General features: G+C 50.7%; 7 protein-coding genes across 7 annotated transcripts; 4 read left to right on the forward strand and 3 right to left on the reverse strand.

The window, feature by feature from the left end:
* Nucleotides 1-21: 21 nt before the first annotated feature.
* On the forward strand, nucleotides 22-1,183 carry BC939DRAFT_488838 (uncharacterized protein). The gene is made up of 5 exons (XM_051559396.1): nucleotides 22-59; nucleotides 193-336; nucleotides 464-545; nucleotides 685-881; nucleotides 1,041-1,183. The coding sequence occupies exons 1-5, from the start codon at nucleotides 57-59 to the stop codon at nucleotides 1,095-1,097; spliced, it is 483 nt and encodes a 160-aa protein (XP_051417479.1). The 5' UTR covers nucleotides 22-56; the 3' UTR covers nucleotides 1,098-1,183.
* Nucleotides 1,184-1,997: 814 nt separating this feature from the next.
* Nucleotides 1,998-4,611, reverse strand: BC939DRAFT_435235 (mitochondrial processing peptidase beta subunit). Its single transcript, XM_051553464.1, has 4 exons — nucleotides 4,359-4,611; nucleotides 3,751-3,954; nucleotides 3,154-3,436; nucleotides 1,998-3,050 (listed from the first exon to the last, which is right to left on the reverse strand). The coding sequence occupies exons 1-4, from the start codon at nucleotides 4,416-4,418 to the stop codon at nucleotides 2,179-2,181; spliced, it is 1,419 nt and encodes a 472-aa protein (XP_051417480.1). The 5' UTR covers nucleotides 4,419-4,611; the 3' UTR covers nucleotides 1,998-2,178.
* A 1-nt stretch (nucleotide 4,612) lies between these two features.
* On the forward strand, nucleotides 4,613-5,879 carry BC939DRAFT_435240 (CybS-domain-containing protein). Its single transcript, XM_051553465.1, has 2 exons — nucleotides 4,613-4,827; nucleotides 5,409-5,879. Exons 1-2 carry the CDS (start codon nucleotides 4,716-4,718, stop codon nucleotides 5,813-5,815), a joined length of 519 nt encoding a protein of 172 aa, XP_051417481.1. The 5' UTR covers nucleotides 4,613-4,715; the 3' UTR covers nucleotides 5,816-5,879.
* Nucleotides 5,880-7,046: 1,167 nt separating this feature from the next.
* BC939DRAFT_435244 (uncharacterized protein) lies at nucleotides 7,047-9,048 on the forward strand. The gene is made up of 2 exons (XM_051553466.1): nucleotides 7,047-7,757; nucleotides 7,989-9,048. Exons 1-2 carry the CDS (start codon nucleotides 7,346-7,348, stop codon nucleotides 8,948-8,950), a joined length of 1,374 nt encoding a protein of 457 aa, XP_051417482.1. The 5' UTR covers nucleotides 7,047-7,345; the 3' UTR covers nucleotides 8,951-9,048.
* Nucleotides 9,049-11,441: 2,393 nt separating this feature from the next.
* Nucleotides 11,442-12,657, forward strand: BC939DRAFT_524618 (uncharacterized protein). Its single transcript, XM_051561273.1, has 2 exons — nucleotides 11,442-11,768; nucleotides 11,940-12,657. The coding sequence occupies exons 1-2, from the start codon at nucleotides 11,549-11,551 to the stop codon at nucleotides 12,374-12,376; spliced, it is 657 nt and encodes a 218-aa protein (XP_051417483.1). The 5' UTR covers nucleotides 11,442-11,548; the 3' UTR covers nucleotides 12,377-12,657.
* A 23-nt stretch (nucleotides 12,658-12,680) lies between these two features.
* BC939DRAFT_435247 (uncharacterized protein) lies at nucleotides 12,681-14,351 on the reverse strand. The gene has a single exon (XM_051553467.1). The coding sequence runs from the start codon at nucleotides 14,081-14,083 to the stop codon at nucleotides 12,905-12,907; it is 1,179 nt and encodes a 392-aa protein (XP_051417484.1). The 5' UTR covers nucleotides 14,084-14,351; the 3' UTR covers nucleotides 12,681-12,904.
* Nucleotides 14,352-19,089: 4,738 nt separating this feature from the next.
* On the reverse strand, nucleotides 19,090-21,410 carry BC939DRAFT_435251 (biotin-protein ligase). Its single transcript, XM_051553468.1, has 2 exons — nucleotides 19,701-21,410; nucleotides 19,090-19,565 (listed from the first exon to the last, which is right to left on the reverse strand). Exons 1-2 carry the CDS (start codon nucleotides 21,373-21,375, stop codon nucleotides 19,147-19,149), a joined length of 2,094 nt encoding a protein of 697 aa, XP_051417485.1. The 5' UTR covers nucleotides 21,376-21,410; the 3' UTR covers nucleotides 19,090-19,146.
* Between the last annotated feature and the right edge of the window lie 644 nt (nucleotides 21,411-22,054).

Genomic DNA, 22,054 nt, shown 5'->3' on the forward strand with positions numbered 1-22,054 from the left:
AAGATCTGCAAGCACACTTCACTTACACCTTCCCTTCGCGCTTCAGAATCACCACCATGGTAATCGACCGAGCATCCCAACAACGTCCAACCCCTAGTTCGCGAACCCTAGCCCTTAAAAACAAAGAACCGCCGAGTCTGAACCATCGCGTTTCTTTTTTTTTTTTAAATTCTCCATTCCAAATGTTCATAGCCCATCCTTGCACTTGAGATCAAGGCCTCGCTCGAGAACATCACCAACCTGGTCCCTGCTGATGCCGACCATACCTGGCACTTCAAGATCCAGTGCACAAAGTGCCGTGAGATCGATTCTAATTATATCACTATGAATGCCATCGTAAGAGAGAAAAAAAAAAAAAAGCACAGGGTTCAAATGCAAGATCGTATCTTATTCTATGATCGTCCAACTTTGCTGACATGGACTCTTTTTTTCTTTTTCTTTTTCTTATCTCCCTGGAACTTAGGAAAAGGCTGAGATGGGATCTGGACGTGGCGAGGCCAATCTGGTTATGAAGTGCAAATTCTGCAAGTGCGAGAGTTCTGCCGGTAAAGGCACCTTCAACCCCCCACTTTTCCTCTCTCTCTCCATTGAAACTACATCAATCCCCCCCACACACGCTCGAAATGACTTGAAGAATAACCCAGGAAACTCACCTCCGCGTTCCTTGACAACCCAATGTGCTAGATTTCGTCTCAAAGCCCGTGCCCTATACATTGGAGAAGAGCGAAAAATTCGCGCCCATCGTCACGATCGAATGCCGTGGATTGGAACTGGTCGGATTCGAGCCAAGGGACGGATGGAAGGCCGAGGGCGCAGAGTCAGGAACTGTGTTTGATGAGATCGATTTCACGGAGGGTGACTGGGGCGATTACGATGAGAAGGTATGGGGGGAGGTTCGAGAGTTTCTTTGGGAGAAGAAGAAGGAAATGAAAAGAAAAGCGCTGCTTGATACGCGTAACAGTTGTGAGCTGTAGGGAAGATGAGAGTCGATCGAGTAGATATTGACGTTGAATCTTTTTTTTTTCTTTATTGTTTTTTAGTCCGAGTTGCCCGTTGCCATCTCCAGCATCGAGGCCCGATTCGTCAAGACCAAGTAGAGAAAAAAAACACCTCCCTAGGAGTGCACCTGTTCGTTAATAAAGGAACCCAAGAGCTTGCGATACATTTCCGATGGGATGCACACTACACATAATCGCACATGAACGTTTGTGGCCTCAAACGGGCGATCCATGGTTCGCTGGATATATGATGGCCCACCCTTTTTTTGTGCCACATTTTGATGCGTCCCCCCCCCCTCTCCCTCCCCCTTTTGTAAAAACACGGTGGTATCCGTAGGCGGATATAACATGTATATATATCGCCACGCCACGACGCGACTTGATGGTAAAACACCCTCGTTCATAACATCGACTTTGGTGATATCTTCCGCATCAAAGTCACTGCCTCCCAATCGACCATCTCGACGGTAGTGCCTGCCTAAGCTCACTCCGTGCTCTGCAGCGCGTTCTACAAAACACTCTGCCCCTACCATTTCAACCATTCCTTGGGGGAAAAAACTATCCCGGACAATTTTGCGTCCTACATGGGGGGGGGAGGGTCATTTTTCCACATCAGGATCCGCTCCTACTAACCGAACTCTTTTCCCCTCAAATCCTTCCCCCCCCCGAATCCTCTGTCGATTATACCTTTGTCCCTCAAAACGCGAAACTAAAACTCTTGTTCTGAACACCCACACGCGTCTTTAGCGGGGATTGTCAACACAGGCAGCATCGATGAATGTTAGCGCTAGTCAACAAAAAAGAAAAACAGAAACATTCGTGCAGAGGGATCCAAGACCGTGTTTTTTGGGGGGGGGACACCTTTTGCCTGTTTTGAACAAAGAACGGGGTGGGGAGGTGGGCGCTTTGCTGCTGTTTATCCCCCCCGCTGACATTGATAAACGAACATTGACCCGGATTTTTTTTTTTATCTTTTTCAAAGAATCTATTTCTTTTATTGGTCGTGATGCTGGGGCATGGAGTGGGCATATATTTTGTTCTGCAGTGATGCACTGTCTTTTTTCTTTCTTTCTTTCTTTTTATGTAATCACACGAAGATGAGGGATGGGGAGAAGGATGACAAAGTAGTAAGGAGATCGACAAAAAAAAAAATAAAAAAAAGGGAAGAAAAAAGAGTAATTTAGAAGCGGTTCCAGGACATGTTGCCGCGGACGCGAGCATAATCGGGCAAGCACTCGATAGGACCAATGCCGACCATGGCGACCTCACGGTCCCAGAGGTACTGGGAAGCCACGCGGTGCACATCCGCAGCCGTGATCTTGTTGATCAGCTTCTCGACCTCCTGGGGCGAGGTGCGCTTGCCGGTCGTGACCAACTGGCGACCGATATCCTCAGCAATGGCGGTCGTTCCGTCCAAGGAAAGGAGAAGCGACGACTTGAGCTGCTGCTTGGCACGCTCGACCTCAGCGGTGGTGACCGAGGTGGTCAAGCGAGCCCACTCCTTCTGCGCAAAGTGGACCAAATCGTCCTGCTGATCCTTGTTCTCGGTGATGAAGTAGATTCCAAAGAGACCAGTGTCGGTGTACGAAGTGTTGAAGGACATGAACGAGTTCGCCAACTTGTACTTGTGGACAAGGCCCGAGAGTCTAGACGAGGCGTCAGCAGAGGCGCCGAGGGAGCGGTCCCAGGTACCGATGATCGACTGCATCACAAGCATGGTATAGTAGTCAGGCGAGGTCCAGCCGCAGCCCTCGACAGCGATAGCAATGTGGGCCTGGGGCATGAGGTCGTCCTGAAGACGGATCTCCGATCCAGTGAAGTTGGGAGGGAAGGAATAGGTCTTGCCCAAACCAGCGGGGTGGGGAGAGACGGGGAGCTTGTTGAAGTGCTGCTCAGCCAACTGGACCAAGGCATCGTGGTCGACACCACCGGCACCGACAAGGACCATGCGGTCAGCAGTGTAGTTGGTCTTGATGTAGTTGGCGAGGTCGTCGCGGGTCAATGACTTGATGTTCTCCTTGGGTCCCAAGATAGTGCGTCCGAGGGCCTCACCTAAAAAATCCGCAAGAAAACAAATGTCATGAAGTATGAGAAGATTGTGTAGAGATAACGATGGCGTCCGAGCTGCGTCGTTGTTTGAACAAGAAAACCGTACCCTGGAAGGCAGTGGCGTGCAAATGATCAAAGACGACCTCCTCCATCTGCTTGTCGACCTCCTGCTGCTCGCGAAGGATAACATCGCGCTCACGCTCGATGGCTTCGCCGTTCAAGGTCGAGTTCTGAAGGATGTCGGAGATGATTTCGACGGACTTTGAGATGTCAGTCTTGAGGGATTTGGCGTAGTAGACAGTCTGCTCGCGGGAGGTGTAGGCGTTCAAGTGGGCGCCCATGTTCTCAATCTGGATCTCGAGATCGTGCTGGCCACGGGTAGCGGTACCCTAATTGCACAACCAAGGGAAGAAAATGGTGGGAAACGCTATTGTTAGATTAGTTGATTCATGCGCACTTGATCCTGGTATAACCTGCCACCTGTCAATGGATCCCTGACGAAAATGAGGAAACGCGTTTTCCAATGACCTCTCCAAATATCCAGGGTTACGTTTCGGGCATTCCTAGAGACCTTGCCCTCAGGGGACAATCGCGTCGTCAATCTACGATGTGCTGCTGTTTCCATCTCCATGTAGATATCCTGTCCTGAAAGGTCGGACCCCAAATGCTGCAGCGTCGCGATCCGTGCTATGCGGTTCTTTACCTTAAAGGCCATATGCTCCAAAAAGTGGGCAGCGCCGTTGTTCTTGGCATTCTCAGCGCGGGAACCAGCATCAATGAAGACACCGACGGTAGCGGTCTGGGCCGAGGGGTTGGACTCTGTGGCGACAGTCAAGCCGTTCTTGAGCGCGGTAATACGGGTGCCAGAGACGTGGGTGGCAGCAGCAGTGGCAAGAGGACGAACAGCCTGAGGTGAACAAAAGAAACGCGAACAAAAGCATTAGCATCGCTACGCTTCGTATCCACTCTAGAAGCAGATAGATCGACTCGAATTTCGGCGCTTAATTCGGTGTGATGTTCCGAGTCAAATGCGTCCGCAAATCTTGAGTAAAAAAAAGTCGTGATAGCTGGCAAAGGCTGATTGCGCGCTGATCAGCACAATCTTGTTGATGGATGTTAAACGTTTCGCTCGCGGAAATCAGATCCGCTGCTGGAAGAAATTAGCTCGCGATCTGATCATGAACCCATGTTGTCGTGTCCTGTTTTCCTGTTTGCACGAATCCCGTAAGGTCCGGAACATATTCGTATGACGAGAGAGGCGTCTCACTTCGAACGGGGATGTATATGTTGTTGTTGATCGTTCGTCTTTACCTGGCGAGCCAGGCTGAAGCGGCCAGCCCTGAAGGCGGTGGACAGGAGAGCTGATGCCATGGTTGGGAAAGGGGTATGGGGGAAAAGGAAGCAGAGGGATGGATGGGTTTTTTGGTTGTTGGTGTCGAATCGCCGATCAATAGACTCTCCGGAGGGGGGTGCCACAGAGGCACGTACAGAGGGGGGGCTGATTAAGGGGACAGTGATTTTACGTGACAAAGGCTCGGAAAACCCTCGGGGCAAATCCGAAGAAGAGCACACACACACACGCACACATTCACGTTCGTCCATCCCCATCCTCCTGCCCTTACTTCCGCACCCCACCCCACTCCACTCCACCCTCACTCCATCCCCACAATGGCCCTCAGACTCACTGCCTCGCCCATCAGCCGCGCTGCCCCTGCTCTTCGCTTGGCCGCTGCCATGCGCTCGTCCTCGGGCGTGAACACCCGTGTTTACTTCCATGCCTGTAAATATACCACCTCGCCACTCCATACATATTCATCCCAAAGCATCTTCCTGGGCACGTCCGCAAGCTCGTCATCAGCACTCTCTGGGCACGATCTACATCCCGGTGGACCATTCATTCTCTCAACACGCGGAATGTCTGGCTTCCGAAGCGACAGCAGGATCTCACCGCGGAAAAGCACGCGAGTGTCCTTAATTTTATCTATAACCACGGAGGAAAATAATAACAACAACAAAGAGCACTACCTTGCAGCATCCGAAAGGGGCATATTGCGGGGATGGTGTCGCTATCGCTTTAAAGTAGCGATCGATGCTTGATCTGGAATGTCGCCGCTGAGATCCTGTCTCTGACTGGGACATCAGCAACCCTGCTTTGACTTGATTTACATTGGAATCCGACTTTGATTCGCTCTTCGGCAACCCAGAAATAGAGTCCCATAGGAACTTGCTGCCTGCTGTCCCCTCGTCATATGCACTTCTTGTCCAACACACCTTAATTTCTCTCACTTCCGCCCTGGATGCCCTGGTTACTCCCGATAACTGATGATCATTTTGCTACTGTGCCAACAACCTTCATCATAGCTCGCACTGCTGCTGCCACTGGCCAGACCTCTGGCGATGTCACTGATGTCTACAAGCCTGTCGTTTACAAGATCCCTGCCCCTAACCAGATGCACGGATCCTACCACTGGGACTTTGAGCGTCTGCTGTCGGTCGCGTTGGTCCCTCTGTTTGCTGCCTCGGCCATCAGTGGAGCCCACCCTATTACGGACGGTCTCTTGGGAGTTGTTGTGCCCATTCACGCCCACATTGGTTTCGATGCCATGGTGACTGACTACCTCCACCCCGGCAAGGTCGGCGTGCTTGGCAACAAGTCCATCAACTGGGCTCTTCGCGGCGCGACTGTGTTGGTCCTGGTCGGATGCTACCAGTTCAACACCTCGGATATTGGATTGACCGAGTTGGTCAAGAAGGCCTGGGAGGCATAAGCTGTTGAAGGAGAAGACGAAAAAAGCAGACAGAGAACGGATGAAATAATATATAAAAAAAAAAAAAAAAAAAAAAAAAAAAAAGCTATTGGGAGTTTTGTTCAAACATCACCATGATCATCTTGACAATTGTTTGGCTTCATATCAGTTTAGCTCTGTCTGGGTCGTGATTGACACTTGGATCTCTTTTGTCAATTCGCGTAAGACCGCTGGATTACATACGTCCTAGTGGGATACAGTTTTTTTTGGCTTTAGACATTCCGCTTTGCGAGGATCTAGTTTGCGGATACACAGAATGAGAACCAACGAATCCCTATCCTGCAAAACAAGTTTACCCATGAAGTCGTCCTTCCCTTTTTCCCTCTTCAAGCTCGAACAACAACCACAGGACATGACCAGGCCTGACCAGATACTTCCACGAAAGGCAGGAAATGGGATGGAGAACGAACACATTCCTCTTGCCTGTTTTCTTTTTCGACTCTCTGTCTCTCTAGACATTCTGGATATCTAGACAAGACAGTCTGCCTCCCTGCATTCTTCTATGGAAAGTGTCAATGAGTTTTTTGTTGCGGGGATTGTGTACAACAGCATACATCTTGACAAGCCCTTTGTCGATTAGTCTATAGAAAGAGGGGTTTTTTTCCTCTCCTCCTGACACACTGGAAATGCTGCACGGTGCACAGTGGTCGGGGTGATCAACCGGGATTGGGTGTTTTGTGCGCAGCTGTAGGCAAAGAGACAATCGCCAGACCGCTACTTTCTGCAGAGACGGGCAGAAGAGACGGGGGGGATGATGACTGGGAGGGCTGCATTGGTTGCGCTGACACGCACAAGGCCTCCTTACAGTATGGAGGAAGGTAGAAAAAAGAGAAAGTAGAAAAAAAAGGGTTTCTTTTCAAGACCCCGCCATTGCAATTGAGCGCTATTTGGTTTATCCTCCTCTCCGGTTGCGAATATATCCGAGGGAGCGTGTCTGCGACTGAATTGGGCTGGATATAGACTAGCAGCCGTCATATGTGCCTCTCTGCTTAGACAACGCTAGTCCCGCAATAGGGGACAGCTTGCATTTTCCATTTGGTCGGGTGTGGGTGCGGGTGCGGGTGCGTCATATTGGCTCGAGAGTACCGCCCGCATGTCTGCGCATGGCTGAAGTCAGTCCTTCGTTGGTCGAAGCCAGGGACCGCTCATTCACTGGATATATAAAGCGCTGTCCATCCCGCCTTTTTTTTCCTCTTTTCACCTCCCTCTCTCTCTTTCCATCTCTCTCTCTCTCTTTCCATCTCTCTCTCTCTCTCTCTCTCTCTCTCCCCGCTTCCTAATGTCCTGCTGCTGCCGCTGCTGCTCCTTATCTTCACTTAGCACAGCGCCGCTCCTCTCCTCCATACACCCTCTTTGCCGTCCTCACCGTCTTTCAAGGACAGACTCTCTCGCACATACCCCTCGCAGAGTGTGATATGCACATTGATCGTCCGCTTCTTATCTCTCTCTCTCCTCCAATCCATACCCGGCAAACAATTGCCTGCACACACCATGTCGACCACTACACCCCCATATCCCACCACCACCACCACGGCAGCACCCTCTGCTTCAAACTCAATAGCGCCGCCCAATTCCACCTCCACTTTCACCACCTATACCCCCACAACCGCTCTTCTGTCGCCCTCTGCTACACCTAGCAACAGCCACAACAACGGATCAGATGGATCGAATGGCTCCTTCAACAACCCGAACACCACTGGATTCAACGGCGGATTGCCTATCCAGTCGGTCTTCTACGTCATTGCCTTCCTTGGGCTGATGATGGCCATCTTCTATACCATCTATATCGCCCGCCGAAACCGTCGCCGTCGTCGTGCCGCCCGCGCCGCGAGGAATGACAATGATCCTGAGATGGGCGAGCGTAGGATCACAAGCACATGGCGCTCAGATGCCAACGATGAAGGCAAGTACCCATCCACATGGCCGTTTTTTATATGGCTGTCGGACCCGCTCTTCCATAGTTACATCATCCTATTCCTAGTCTCGGCCTATACTGTGTATCGCGTCTCACAAGAGAAGAGATATACAAATATGACGATGACGGTGGCTCTGGATCAAACTGTGAGCAATGTATCTGAATATATATATCCAGATCCTAACCGCTTCTTTTCTACAATGGATGGGACCCGAATAGCAAGCCCTCCCCAGTACATGTCGTACATGTTGGACCAGCCCGTCCTCGACCCAGAGTCCGTGGTCGTGTATCCGGACCCTGTCCACTTTGGAACCGCACAGCAGGGTCTGATCCAGCACATAGCTCTTCTGGGGCAGCATCAACAGGAGTGCGACCTTTCATCACAGGACAATGACTTGACCCGCCCCATCGTCACCACCACAACCACGACTACAACAACCACAACGTTGACCACGGCCCTGTCTCCTCCTCCACGCTCGTTCGCGCCGATTGTTTCCTCCGCAGCAGCGCAGCAGTCTTCTGCAGACAGGTGCGATGTTAATCAACTTATCACGGAAGAAGTCTCAACCCCAGCTGTCTCAACCCCACAAGACCCAGAGTCATCAACACCAACATCAACATCAACAACAACCTCGCCGACCTCGTCTGGACTTGCGTTCTTGGGCGGAAGACATCTATCGATTCTGCGTATGGGACTCACGAACTACAGCCGTGGTCATCACAACAGTAACCGCAATTCCCAGGTCTCCCATCGCACTAGTCGTTCTTCGCCACCGTCTTCCAGCAATCCATCTCCGACAGCCTCCAGATCTGCGTCCCCTCATCGCGGCAGCAACAGCAACAGCAACAGCAATCGGAACTCCGACGTCCCGACTGTTTCGTTCGCAAGGCCCGATTTGGACTCTAGTGCCAACCGCGACGACAACAGCAACAGCAGCAGCAGCAGCAGTGGTACTGGTAATGGCGAGAACAACCGCTTTTGTGAGAGCATTGTCAGCATCGACACTGTCGGCAGCAGCAGCGCGATGACGGAGCGGAGCGAGAGCAGCCGGTCGGGTTTGGTGATGCCTCCGGGACTATACCGCCACAGGAGTACGGGTCCACCACCGTATATCCCCCTGTCACCCGAGGCGGCCCCGCCACTGCCTCCGTCCTACAACGCGGTTGCGTCTGACATCTAAGTAATTTACGTCTTAGTAATTTATGGGATGACTCTTTTGTTAGCCCTTGTACCATATATTCTCCCATTGCATCTTTCTTGTATCTATCTACACTCTATCTTTTTTTTTTTCTTTTTTTTTTTTTTGCATGAATAAAATTGCATACGCCTACATTGACTAGGGCATAAGAAAAAGAAAAAGAAAAAGAAAAGAATAACAGCGGTTTTTTTGTGAGTGGTCAAAGGCAAAGGGGGTGGAAAGATAACTGGTATGTGTCCATGTGGACAACTTTAGATTTTATTCTCCGGAGAAACTCTATAGCCGGGTGTGGCAGGGTGGCAGGGCCTTTTTGGCCGAACTGTCCCCCCTCCCTATGGGACTCACTCTCTCACACAACATTGGAGGGTTTAGGTCCGCTATGTTGCGCGTATATCTTTTTTTTTTTTCGACTTTAAGCATCGCATTCATGCGCCGACCCGTGTAAAGCGCCCTTGGTGTACCTTTGTTTCTTTTTTCTTTTCTCTTTTTCTTTTTTCTTTTTTCTTTACCGGAGAGCTGTTTTACCCACGCAAAAGAAAACACACTCGTCGGTACACGGCATTACCCCCCTACCGGATCCCCCATTGTGTCCCGACGGACGCGTCTTTTTGGTTAGGCAGAGCCACTGAACTCTGAATGCGTGAGCTTTCTTCTACTGCTACTACTACTACTGCTACTACTACTGTTCTCCTTACAGTCGTGCTTCCCATTGCGCAAACCGCTCCGTTCTAGTTATTTGGTCAATGTTGTATATAATAGCACTACACGCACACTGCACCTGCACACACACACATACACACATACACCTCTATTAGCTAACATCCCAAGTGGTATGTTTGACTATAGAACCTCGCTTTGATAGCGGTGAACAGTCTGTCACAAGTATCGGGTCCCGAATGGGATGTGCAAATCTTGCGCCGCGCATGAACTCTTTCTACATAGACAACCAACCAACCAACCAAAAAAATAAAAATAAAAAAAACTATCCATCTGAATGAGAAGTTCTTCTCGCAGAAGCTTAAAGCAAACAAGCGTTTCCTCAGGAGTGAATATAGACTGCAGGTAGACAAGACAAAGACAAAGACCAAGCTGCCACTATTCTGGGCCCCCCATACGCGCTCACTTTGGCCTTCTTGTCGTTTCTTCGCAGAGTTCTCATAGACTAGTCGAGAAGCCAGGGGCAACGGACGCAGTATTTTCACATTAAAAAAAAAAAAAGTCCATAGATTCCTCTTTTGCTGAACTTCATCGTTTTTGCGATATAGAATGTTGGCTGCAGGATGCATGTGCTGTGTGAGAGAGAGAGTGCCTGTGGACATGAAAAGTGACGCCCATTCATTCCTCCATGTACTTGTACTTTGTTGCCCTTTTTGTGCTGCTCTGCGTCCTACTGGCGAGGGAACTCTTGGGAATGACTCAATTTAATGATGCGCAGGAGGAGGAGGAGGAGGAGGAGGAGGGAGGAAGCTCAAAGGCGTATTCAAGGGTCTACACAGCAATCAAATGAACCAGTGGTAGGTAGTGAAAAAAAAGGCACAAACGGTGATCGAAGGGAAATGTGTCAAGGGGGGCTCGTATATCCATGTAGAACAGAGTATTAAATAACAAACTACCACGGGGACCTGTTGGACATGTTCTGGGGGGGACCCTTGACGGCTGTTATTGGAGGAACGAGCGACCCATGCCTCTGTACAGCATAGAGCACGAACCGGACCCTCCCCGCCCTTCTGGACTAGAAAAGATATATGAAAAAAAAGACCTTCCTTCTGGCGCAGTTTCAACAACATCGGGGAATAGGGAGAGAAGAGATCTTTGACCCTCCCCCTTGCACCTGTATGGATTTAATCTTATCAGTAAATTAAGGGAGGAGAAGGATGTGGAGGAGGAGGGAGGGAGGAAGGGAAGCACGGAGCATTGGGTTTGAGAGATTACAAGGAAGAAGGTATCATGCAGCCATGGACCAAGCAATTAAACAGGCAATTTTGCATGAATACGATGCCATGTGGCACAGGCCATTCGAGTGTCCTCCTTTCCTTGACGAAATCGGTTCCTGAAGATGTTGCCCAGATCTATCCAAATGAAGGGAGAAAGGAGAGAACGAAAGGAGGCACCGGAAATAGAGCGGCCACAGCTCTTTTTAAGGACCTTTGTCCCATCTCCATGTTCTCTTTTACTTCCGCAGAGAGAACAGAACATGGGCTTTTGAAGACGGTATCCGGGAGGAAAGGCGGTGTCCAGGATGGGGTCCGGATCTCACAGGCGACTTGACAGCAGAGGGAAGGAAAGAAAAGAGCGGGGTTCAGGAGGCAGAATGGGCTGTAAAACCTGCACCGCATATGGCCATGAACATCCACCACGCCTTCATGGACGCAAGTAGTTGAAGTGTGCATCGCAAACAGGGCGTGCTGTGCACCCCTTCCGGGAACAGAACAGAACGATGTCCTCCCCCCCCCGACCGTTGAGCAGCTCCCTTCTTTCCTTCTTTCTTTCCATCCTTCTTTCAGCTCACACTCTCCGACGCCGTGTCCTTCTTCTTTCTCCTTCCCACTCCCACCCTTCCGGCCTTCTCCCCCTCTCATCATGGAAACACACACCCATACACACACACCCACTGCGACGACAACATCCTCTCCCACTCCCTCCACCATCTCCTCCTCTTCCTACCTCAACCTCGACTCTGGCATCTTCATCTACGCCATCCTCGTCATCGCCGTCCTCATCGCCGTCGTTTACTTTGGCCGCGTCTGCCTCGCCAAACGCCGCTACCGTCGCCGTGCCCTCAAAGACTCGGACTACGAAGGTAAAAAAAACCACCCAACCGTCCTTTACTCTATTTTTTCTTTATTAAGCTTGGTCTGTGTCTCATCTATGGTTATTAGTCCGTGTTCCTGGCGCATTAACTCTATCTCTCGAGAAACACTTCTCCCCTCTCCCCCTCTCCCCCCTCCCCCCTCCATCCCATGCATCATAGTCGGCCCACCCATGTACTTGCAACACCTCGACGACCTACAAGTCATCGACACACCACCGCCGCCTCGCGACCTCATCCACCCTCCTTCATCATCATCCGCCCCTTCTTCTGCTTCCGTAGGTCATTCTTCCACCCCAGAGACCTTCGACCCCGCCGCACCGGGTCCAGCACTGGTCCGTGGAGAGAACTTTTGTTTCGTCACCTCACTTCCTCACTCACACTCCAGGACTGAATCTGCAGCTTCTGGACCTGTCGCAACAGCCACCGTAGCAGCAGCAGCGCTCGTCACAGCAGCACCAATAACACCAGCACCAGTAAGGGCAGCGTCAGCGGCGGTGGCAGGGACAGTGACAGGGGGATTTGGAGAAGAGGAGCCGCAGCCCCCGGCGTACGAGGATCTATCTCCACGCGAGCCTCTGATCTTCAGGAGGGGATGATCTTGGGGGGGAGGGTTTTACCATGGGCCCTCTGCAAGCTGGTGCTTCAGAATTAGAAATGCATCCCCCATTAGGATGCTTGGCTTTTGAACAGCAGGTATACGCGCGCGCACTTGTTTTTGTGTCATACATCATAACGAAAAAAAAAAAAAAAAGAAAGGGTTGTTCGTCTTTTGGGCTTGAGAACATGTAGACTACTTCTATCGATCTTTCTATTCATCCATTCATGATGAAAAATAAAAACAAAGAGAAAAAAGAAGTACCAGATCCTTTTCATGCACATCCATCGATTGAAGAAACGATTCTTCACAGCAGCATTTCTCGCCTGCTCTTTATTATATAAATTATCGGATCGGATTAGTTGTTTTTCTTTTTCTTTTTTTTTTAAAGTCATTAGCTAGAATCGTGTATAAATGGTATGCGTTTTGGGAGGGGGGTTTCTGGAGGAAAGGAAAAGGAAAAAGGAACCCAGGTTCGAGGGAGCGATATATGAATAAATATAATAAAATAAAAATAAATAAACGTCCCTTATGAGTTATGCCAGCCCCATCCTTGGGTGCTATCACCTTGTTGGACGATCGGGCCCGAGATATTCCTCTGCAAGACCTCTCGTTCATGCTGTCGCTGCTGTTCCTTCTCCTTCTTGGCCCTATACTTCCTCACCACCACCATCGCGATCCCCACATACGCTGCCGTCGCCAACCCGACCACCGCACCGATCACCGGTCCATGACTCTTCCCCCCCGAGCCCGGCGTCACCGTCCCCGAATCGCCCGTCAACGGGTCCGCGATACTCGGATCCTGGGTTCCATCATCACCTCCGCTGCCGCTGCCGTTGCCGTTGCCACGGCTGCTGCCATTGCTGCCGCCACTGTTGCCGCCACTGCCGTTCGAGCCCGAGGTCGGGGGACGGTTACTGAGCGGATAAGTCGGGTCGAGGTACTGTCCAAAGGTATCGGCGCCGGGGATATGGAGCGAACTATCCCTGTCCTTGACCAAGGTCTCCAGGTTCGAATACTGAGTTCGAGGGATCGCGACAGTGACCAAAATCGCGTCCGCGACATTGGTCGACGTCACCAGCGCCCGCTTCCTCTTCGCCCCTTCTCCTCCTTTGCCGCTGACCTGGTTCTTGTTCATCATCGAGGACTGATCGGATCCATCCCGGATCGCCAGCACGAGGATCAAGCTCGAGTCCACTCCCAGGACCTGACTCAGCTGTGCAGGAATGAACGACACGAGCTGGGCGGCGAGGACACCATTGTTGATCACCTGATAGTACGATACATGCTCATATCGCAGATGTACGTTGAATGAGCCATCAGGAATGTCCGGGTGCAGGTTCGGGATCACCACGTCCGGAAGGGATGTGCCAGGCGAGGGAGTCGAGGTCGTCTGCGGGGCCGTGATCGGGACGATCGTGCTGGGGAGCCAGGGGGTCGTGCTCCGTGTGGATCGGGTGTGATGCGATGTGGTCGGACTATTCGTCGTGGTCGTCGTGATCGTTGCAGCCGCAGTAGTCGTAGTCGTAGTCGTAGTAATCGTAGTCGTGGTAGTGGTAGTAGTGGTGGTAGTAGCAGCAGTAGCAGTAGCAGTAGCAGTAGCAGTAGCAGTCGTGGTTGTGGGACTAGGGGTAGGGGTCGGGATGGACGTGGCAGTAAGATTCGTCGACCCAGTCGTCGCTATCGTCGGTCTCCGCCCAGAGCCCATCAGCGTGGTCGTCACCGTCACCGTCGTCGTCAAATTACCCGATAATACCGGCGTCGGTTCCACGGGAACAACGCTCAGGGTCAATGAAACCGACGCCTCTGTCGGGACAACCGGTGCCGGCTCGGTCGTCACCGTCGGCGTCAACTCTGGTGTCACTGCCGTCGTTGTCGTCTCAGTCGTGTGGGTGATGGTACCATGCGTAACTTCCGTCCGTGCACCTGTACCTGGTACTGTGATGGGTGTACGGAGAGTCGTCGTCACTGCCGCACTTGACGACGACGACGACGACGACGACAATGTGGCTATGGGAGCAGGCTTATGTGGTTCGTGAGACTCCTGCGTAGGAGTGGTACGGGTATGGGTATGAGTATGAGTGTGGGTACGGGCACGGGTATGGGTACGGGTACGGGTATGGGTATGATCAGGATCTGAGTGGGTATTGTGTGGTGATGTCGAATGAGTCTTCCTTGTGCGATGGCCCCTGGATTTCGTCGACAACTCTGGCTCCGGCTCCGAGGTATGCTTTGGCTTCGGCTTTGGCTTTGGCTTTGGGTCGGGTTTCGACTTTGGCGTTGGCGTTGGCGTTGGCGTTGGCTTTGATTTTGGCTTTGGCTTTGGCTTGGACTTGTGCGTAGGTGCTGGGGTTGAGGTCGGAGTGAGAGTCGAGGAGGAGGTGGTAGTGGAGGAGGAGGATGTTATCCTCTTCTTCTGTCCCATCTCTTCCTCATCGGGTGCTCCGGCCAGGGGGCCTGGCAGCGGCAGGTCTGCGCGGACGTTTGCATGGAGGACTGCGAGCGGAGATATCGCGTCTGCATTTGCCTACAGATAGTTCGTAGATGATACGCGAACAAAGCAGACAAAATTCACAGACGATATGAGTATACACGAATGTTTGTGATGCAAGCATCCTGGAGATATCTGCAGTCTCAAGGGGAGGAGGAGGGGATAAGGCGAGGAGTACAGGGCTGTGGGTGCGTGGAAATGGGTAGAGTGCGATGATAGGATAGGATGAAAAAGAATCCGCATGCTAATTGCACACATCTCTGCAACAACAAAGACAACGAGACGGCAGAAGAGAGACAGAGAAAAGAAAAGAGCTGAGAGCCGCGAGTGCAGAGATAGAGAGCGGAGCGGGAGAGGGAGATGAAGGGGTGTTTTGTCATCACTGCAAGCTGTTCTTTAGCTCCACTCTTTTGTTTGTCGCCGTGTGCTCTCAATCGGTCGACGCCCCAAACAGGAAGAGCGGACTGAGATTGATAATGGTCAATATATCAATAAAGCGACATGCGCATTCGAAAAGGAAGTGGGAGAGTGTGTATGCTGTGTATGTTTGTATATATATGTGTATGTGTTTGCGATAAGCAGGGTTGCGAGTGGCGGTATGGAATGGAATGGGAGTGGGGCGAGGGGGCCAAGGTGAGAGGCGGGGGGATGGAAAGTGTGCTCTACATGGCGGATTGAGTTGATGATTCGGATGGATACAGACCAAAGCAGAAATCCAGGACCCAATAGAAAATCATCTGTTTACATCATGTTGGCCATAAAAATAAACGGCGGTAATGGTCTGTTGTTTACGCCCACCACCACCACTGCGGTATCAACAGATGCATGTGGAAGAGGAGATGGACAAGGGCCATATCGTCAAGGCCAGGGTCATGAATATGCAGAGGGACTTGTGTTGCTGTTGCTGTTGCTGTTATTAAATATGCTTACCATCTGAGCGGGGTATTTGACGGCCGCAGCACTGGCCTCTGCGGCAACAACGGCAGCAGTATTAAACAGGGCCATGACTGCGCCGAGGCCGACCAGCAGTGGCACGATTGTCCAGGTACTGTTGGTACGGGTGTGCTTTGTAGACTGGATGCGCATGGTGAATGATCGAGTCTAGAAGCAGGGGAGGGTCCGTCGGTGTTCTTCGACTAGACTAAAAGTGCTCTAGTGAAGTTTTGTTGGTTTGTGGAGAATGAAAAAAGGAAAGGTGCTGTTGCTAACTCGTTGAGGGGCTGTTCGTAGTCGATGGTGTAGAACAGGAAAATTGTAACGCGTTAGTGCCCCTGGATCGGATTGTCGAAGGATGAGATTGTCGCGTAGTGTTCGAGAGAGAGGAAGGGAACGTACAGCGTGGCGAGTCGAGTGTCGTAACAGTGTATGCACAGCATTCAGGTTGTGTGAGATAACAGGAGGGTTCCCGAGGGAATGGAAGATGACGAGGGGGAATGAATGGGAGACAAGGGGAGGGAATGGAATGGAGCAGAATGGAATGGAAATGAAGGAAATGAAGGGGAGAGAGAGAGAGTGAGTGAGTGAAAGAGTGAAAGAGCGAAAGAGCGAAAGAGAAAAATCAGAAAGGGAAGAAGGATGGTCGCCCTGGGAATGGTAATTGGCTGTGTAGAAGTGTGCTGCAGGGGTATCGGTTGATGGAGTGCTGTGAGTGGCGGGGTGTCAGATAAGATACAGCGGAATGGGATGGAATGGAATGGAGACTCAGGAACCAGAGACCGTTAGGGTTTCAGGTGCAGGAGGAAGAGAGAAGAGAAGAGGAAGGATGGGAGGGGGATGGGACACCCGAAGAAAAGGTCCCCTTTTTCTTCAGTGAAGAACAAAAAGAGGGCGATGGAATGGAGGGTGCAATCGATGGAAGCGAAAGAAAGAAAGGAAGAAAGACGTTCAGCAAGAAGAGGAAGAGAGGTCATAACTCTCCGTGTCTCGCTCGCTCTTTTTTTTTTCTCCCTATCTCTTTCTTTCTTTCTTTCACTTTAAAACTGCTCTCTATTGTTAATGCTGTTAATATTATTGCTTTCCCTCCAACCAGACAGGCATCATTTTCCTTCTCAGTCATGGCCCATAATGATGAGAGCCGAAAAATAAAATAAAATAAAACAACAAACAACAACATAAACTCATAACATATGGTTTATCGAAAAGGAGGTTGTAAGCATGTATGGAAGGATACAAACGTGGGGGAGGAGCAGATGGGATCAGGTGGAGAAGGTGCAGGTGTATGCGAATGCCACTTCCGACAAAGCAGAAGTAAAAAAGATTTGGTCGACTATCAATCCCTTCCTAAACTCCATTGCTCAAGTGGCTATCCTTCCTAATCCTCCACCTGTGCACACTTCCCTGCCCTTTTTACCATATGTTAGTCTGCCGTAGACTATCGTTGCATGCATCTCAACCATTCGACCCTTCATCGCGTCTTTTTTTTATGTCCTTGTACAACAACACGGAGGATACACAGTGAGGCGTAACTCTTCCCCCCCCCTTCCTCCTGCTCCTCAAGAGTGACAAAGTGACTCTAAAGAGAAAAAAACACACCGCACAAAAAGAGTGCTGCACTCCGTCCCACTCACTGTTTAATCAAGGAACGGAGAAACACATGCGACAGACTTCCGCCTTTTTTTTTTCTCTTTCGTTCATGTTTACGCCCAACTTGTCCTAGTTAGACCCTTCAGCCTTCTTTATCGCATGTGAAGTGGAGAATCGAGAGCATACAAACACCATATCCATATCCAATCATTTTACCTCCTGTTTTAACTTTTAACTTCTTCTTGGGCAGAGGCGCAAAAATACAGTCGAAACCCAAAAACAATTTTCTTTTCCCAGAAAGACATCTTTCTCTTACTGCCTAGTAGGCATCTTTTTTTTTTTTTTTTTTTTTTTTTTTTGGAGCGGATGCGTTTTGCCCTTATGAGTGGTATGTGAAAGGAAGAATACAATGCGTAATTCCCAGAGTAGATGTACTTGTACGCGTGATCGATCTCTCGAATTGTTTATAGTAATGCATAGACTAAGAGCGCCCTTCCTTCCTTTTTTTTTTTTTTTTTTTTTTTTACGCCATGTATGGGCATATATGTTTACAAGTTAGCATGCGTGTGGATGCGCGTGCGTGTGCGTGCTCTTGCAGCAAGTTGTAGAATCCAGTCCTTAGACTACCATTGGACCAAATTCCTCCCTTTAACCAAGAACATGGATAGACATAATAGATAGAGTACCATGTTTGTTACTGTATAGACATTCAAGTACAGGCATGTATTTATACCCATTTATATGCTTTTCTTTACATTTATTGCCAGTAGCATAACTCCCCCCCTTTTTTTTTTATCTTTTCTGTGTATGGCCACTACCTCGCCTCCTTCTCGGAGGATCATCGTTTACATCGTCATGGTTGCTTTGTAGATTGTGTTCTAATAGGCACTGAGGCAAGATAAAACCACTGCGCGGACAAAGCGCGCGCACTGAGTGGCGGACCGGGAAAATGAAAGAACGCGTTCGGGGGTATTTTTACGCTCCTTCTCCCCCCTTGAACTTAAACAGCTGCTGTGCTCCGATGTAAAACCTCTTCAAGGGGGGGAGATTCTTAAACAAATGCTGTGCAAAGGGCTATGCATCCCTCGGACATTTCGCATTGCCATGGAGGAAGGGGAGGGGAAGGGGGATTTATCTTTTAATCTACGGCCGTGCCCAGCATGTCCTGATGGTCGTTGTAGACAACGTGTTGTCGCGAATAAAAACGTGTCTTCATATTATAGACAACGAGTAGTGTCGCGAACTCAAAAAAATACCATGCTGGCATTGAGCCATGTCACTCTATACAGCTTCGCTTGCAGTAGGCTAGCAGGGAACCGCGCAGTAGAACAGGAACTACAATCAATCGGCTGACCATTTCACCATCCTACGCTTCCTTCCTCTTTTACACAATCAACCGCTCGTGGAAGATATTCTTTGACTGGTCGTCATGGATAAGGAAAGGTAGACCTGGAGATAAGTGCATGATGAGAGAGAGTTCTGATAACAGAGTGAAAGGGGAGGCCTGAGAGCAGCACTCGAATAAGAAAACCGAGAAGCTGGAGGGGTGGCTACGGACGATGTGTGAAGAAAAAGAAGAGAGGGTAGGGAAGCAAACCGGCCGGTGGTTCCCAAATGCCCAGGAATAAGAAGTCCGTTTCTGTCACCTCTTTCGATTGATCAAATGCCTCACCCCTGGGGGAGGGTTCACCGAATTAATCTCACTTGCAAATAGCGCATTCTCGTTTATTCAGAATAAGCACGTCCTCTTGATGAACCTATGCCTTGGTCGAGATCAAGCCCTTCAACATATCAAACGAGTTACCGTCCGGCTGCAGCCTGTACTCCTCGCCCTCCACATCCCGACCCTGCTCATCCACCGCAACCGTCCGCAAAAGCCCATAGTCCAGCGTGATTCCTTGGATCCTGACCTTCCGATGGGGTGTCATCGTCGTCAGCGTCACAAACGCGTTCGAGTGCAGCCATCGCCTGTAATAGGTATGTTCCAGCTGTGCAAACCCAGTGCCGTTTCCGTGCAAGAACAGCCCATACATCTCTTCCAGCTTGACCAGGATATGCGCCAGGAGCGTCTCCTGTGTAAATAGACCGAGGTTCTTGCCGGTGACCTTGTTGTGGTATCGGATAATATGATTGATCGACGTCGTCGGGTTCGGGTTCGTCGTGTTCACTCCGCATCCTATACACCATTCATTCGTGAACAGAGACGTGAGCAATTTTTTTTTATCATAGCATCACTTTTTTTTTTTTTTTTTTTTTTTTGCTCCACGCATTATCTTCATAGAACTATTGCCATGAATTGGTTCTTGCTTACCAATGACCAACAAGAACTCGGATCCACTAAAGTTCGAATTCACCAGCACACCTCCGATCTTGACCATCTTCGGCCCCGCCTGCTCCTGTCCTCCCTCCAGAGGTGCGTCCGCGTAAATATCATTCGGCCACTTGAGTCGCAACGGCACATCCTCATACCCGGGCAACGAGCACACACTCTCGACAACGGCAAGCGCGACCAAGTACTGAACAAACACCGCGGACGCATGCCGAGCCTGAACCGGATGGCGCAGCACCATCGAGAACTGAAGACATCCCGGAGGCGAGATCCAAGAGTTTCGTCCGCGTCCCCGTCCGGCAACCTGCGTCGTCGCATTGCACACGAATCCGTTGGGAAGATGTTGACAGAACGCAAAGTTCTTGTCCAGCATCGTCTGGGTTGACGAAACTACTTGGCCATACATCAGCCAGTTCCCGAAATGAAGGTCCTTGGATGGTGGGCGGATATGCTGCAGGTGACGGAAGAAATCGCCCATGGCAAAGTGGGGCGTCTGCGTGGGTGAGGGTACATCATCGGGGCAGAGGACAAGGTTCTTGATGATCTTTTCCTCGCTCTCACCCTCGGCCGTCTCAGAGAGCGTAGATGTGTGCACAGGAACGGATTGCTGAGGAGAGGCAATCAACTGGAAGGTATCGTTCGGTTCCTTAATCAATCCCTCTGCTGTCACAAGCGATCTCAACGAACGTGTCAATTCGGCGGTGTATGAAGGGTGCAATGACGCCAGATAGAGTGGTGTCACATCCGGGATTCCCTGGATCGCTCCAGGAGGCAACTCTGGGTTAACAGCGTCATCCTCGACAGGTGCGGTCTGGGGAGCAGTAGTCGAGATATTGGGGTGCGTCAACTTGATCCCCAGCTTCATGATCAGGCTCCTGAGTAGCGAAACTCGTTCCCGGTCCTTCTCCAGTAGCCGGCTCACGACATTCGGCAACGGTCCGTACTCTGGGTTCGCCGCATCCAGATGCGCAGCATCATACTCTGGGTGTACACCCGTCAACAACGCGAGTCCCTGTCCAACCTGACAAGCAACCATAGCCGCTTTGCGTGTCGAGTCGCCCCCCTCGTTGCTGTCGTCGTCGTACCATGCCAAGACTTCGGTTCCGGGATACCTTTCCGCATCCACAAAGAACCCTCCGCCATTAAAATAGACCCTCGTCCTCTCAGCTAGTCCATCCTTTGCTGCTGCTGCTTCTGTACCTGCACCAAGCGCCTCCTTATTCACCCGAACCTCGACCGCAATCGCGCCCTGCTCCGAGTCATACACAAAGCCCGGATATACAACTCCACGGCACTCGCCTCCAAAGAACTTCAATTCGCGATTGCCCTGAACTTCGAGCGGTGTGCCGACCTCAAAGACAATCCGATCCGATGCGAAATAGGCCCCTGCACAGATACCCCAGAACTTCCCTCCGGCTCGAACATATTCCTGGATCTTCTCAATGACAGGTCCATGTAGGTCGCGGGTGTAGGGGATATCACGTCCACCGGGGATGACGAGCAAGGCCGTGGATTCTTCCCAGGGCTCGGTCGCGAGACCCTTGGAGTCGATTTTCATAACATCGTAGTGCTGGCCGACCAGGGAACGTAGTGAGCGGACCGTGTGGGCGAGAGAGGTCCTTGAGGTGCCCTCGCCAGAGTAGACAAGGATGTTCATGGTTTTGATGGAATGAGAAGAGAGAGAGAGAATGGTGGAGCGATGCAATGGAGACGATCACTGAAAGACGATTTAAGGTTTATGACCCAGACAGGGGCGAGGAGTCAGAGAGTCAGGGTCACACACACACGCAGCCATCTTTGCCAGACTTTGATCGAAAGCGCTACCAAGCAAAGGGTATCATTAGCCGCTGCTTCCTAGGCTTGAAGAGCGCAATTCTGAATGCATCCATAGCATTTTCGGCCTCGCAAATCCTGCCCACGCTCAGTATGCGGTGCTTTTGAAAGATGGACCCTTCTCCTTTAGAACATTGGTCTGGTCTACTGCCTCTTTTTTTTTTTAAAAAAAGCGATGCCAATTGATTGGTAAGAAGTGCAAGCACCGTATAAGTATTGTCGAGAAGAGATGCTTTCTGTGAGACCCATCAAGACAACGTCGATGCCCGATTTGACGAAGGAGCCATCCGTGTTCCCTGCCGCCCACAAATGAAGCGACTAGTGCTGTTGAAAGAGTACATCCACTAGGTTACTTGGAAACCAGTGACAGCCTCTTCATTTCAGCGAGAACGGTGCGACCAAGCCCAAAGACTCTATCCCAAAAGAAGCTGTACGGCGAACTCTTTGGAGAGATAACGAAGGTGGCAAGAAAGGTAGCTTTCGATTCGGAGCTGGCTATGAGA

This window comes from Gamsiella multidivaricata (assembly GCF_025024155.1).
Source record: "Gamsiella multidivaricata strain RSA 2152 chromosome Unknown BC939scaffold_2, whole genome shotgun sequence".
In the NCBI taxonomy this organism is placed as follows: Eukaryota; Fungi; Mortierellomycota; class Mortierellomycetes; order Mortierellales; family Mortierellaceae; genus Gamsiella; species Gamsiella multidivaricata.

Bases quoted from the DNA above. Each gene is read 5' to 3' on its own strand.
- BC939DRAFT_435244 (XM_051553466.1), top strand. From the start codon at position 7,346: ATGTCGACCACTACACCCCCATATCCCACCACCACCACCACGGCAGCA. The intron at 7,758-7,988 runs GCAAGTACCCAT...GGACCCGAATAG, and splicing joins CTCAGATGCCAACGATGAAG to CAAGCCCTCCCCAGTACATG.
- BC939DRAFT_524618 (XM_051561273.1), top strand. From the start codon at position 11,549: ATGGAAACACACACCCATACACACACACCCACTGCGACGACAACATCC. The intron at 11,769-11,939 runs GTAAAAAAAACC...CATGCATCATAG, and splicing joins CAAAGACTCGGACTACGAAG to TCGGCCCACCCATGTACTTG.
- BC939DRAFT_488838 (XM_051559396.1), top strand. The intron at 337-463 runs GTAAGAGAGAAA...CCTGGAACTTAG, and splicing joins ATATCACTATGAATGCCATC to GAAAAGGCTGAGATGGGATC. The intron at 546-684 runs GTAAAGGCACCT...CCAATGTGCTAG, and splicing joins CAAGTGCGAGAGTTCTGCCG to ATTTCGTCTCAAAGCCCGTG.
- BC939DRAFT_435235 (XM_051553464.1), bottom strand. From the start codon at position 4,418: ATGGCATCAGCTCTCCTGTCCACCGCCTTCAGGGCTGGCCGCTTCAGC. The intron at 3,955-4,358 runs GTAAAGACGAAC...TGTTCACCTCAG, and splicing joins GCTTCAGCCTGGCTCGCCAG to GCTGTTCGTCCTCTTGCCAC. The intron at 3,437-3,750 runs GTAAAGAACCGC...TTGTGCAATTAG, and splicing joins TGGAGCATATGGCCTTTAAG to GGTACCGCTACCCGTGGCCA.
- BC939DRAFT_435247 (XM_051553467.1), bottom strand. From the start codon at position 14,083: ATGGGCTCTGGGCGGAGACCGACGATAGCGACGACTGGGTCGACGAAT.
- BC939DRAFT_435251 (XM_051553468.1), bottom strand. From the start codon at position 21,375: ATGAACATCCTTGTCTACTCTGGCGAGGGCACCTCAAGGACCTCTCTC. The intron at 19,566-19,700 runs GTAAGCAAGAAC...AATGGTGTATAG, and splicing joins CGAGTTCTTGTTGGTCATTG to GATGCGGAGTGAACACGACG.
- BC939DRAFT_435240 (XM_051553465.1), top strand. From the start codon at position 4,716: ATGGCCCTCAGACTCACTGCCTCGCCCATCAGCCGCGCTGCCCCTGCT. The intron at 4,828-5,408 runs GTAAATATACCA...CCTTCATCATAG, and splicing joins CCGTGTTTACTTCCATGCCT to CTCGCACTGCTGCTGCCACT.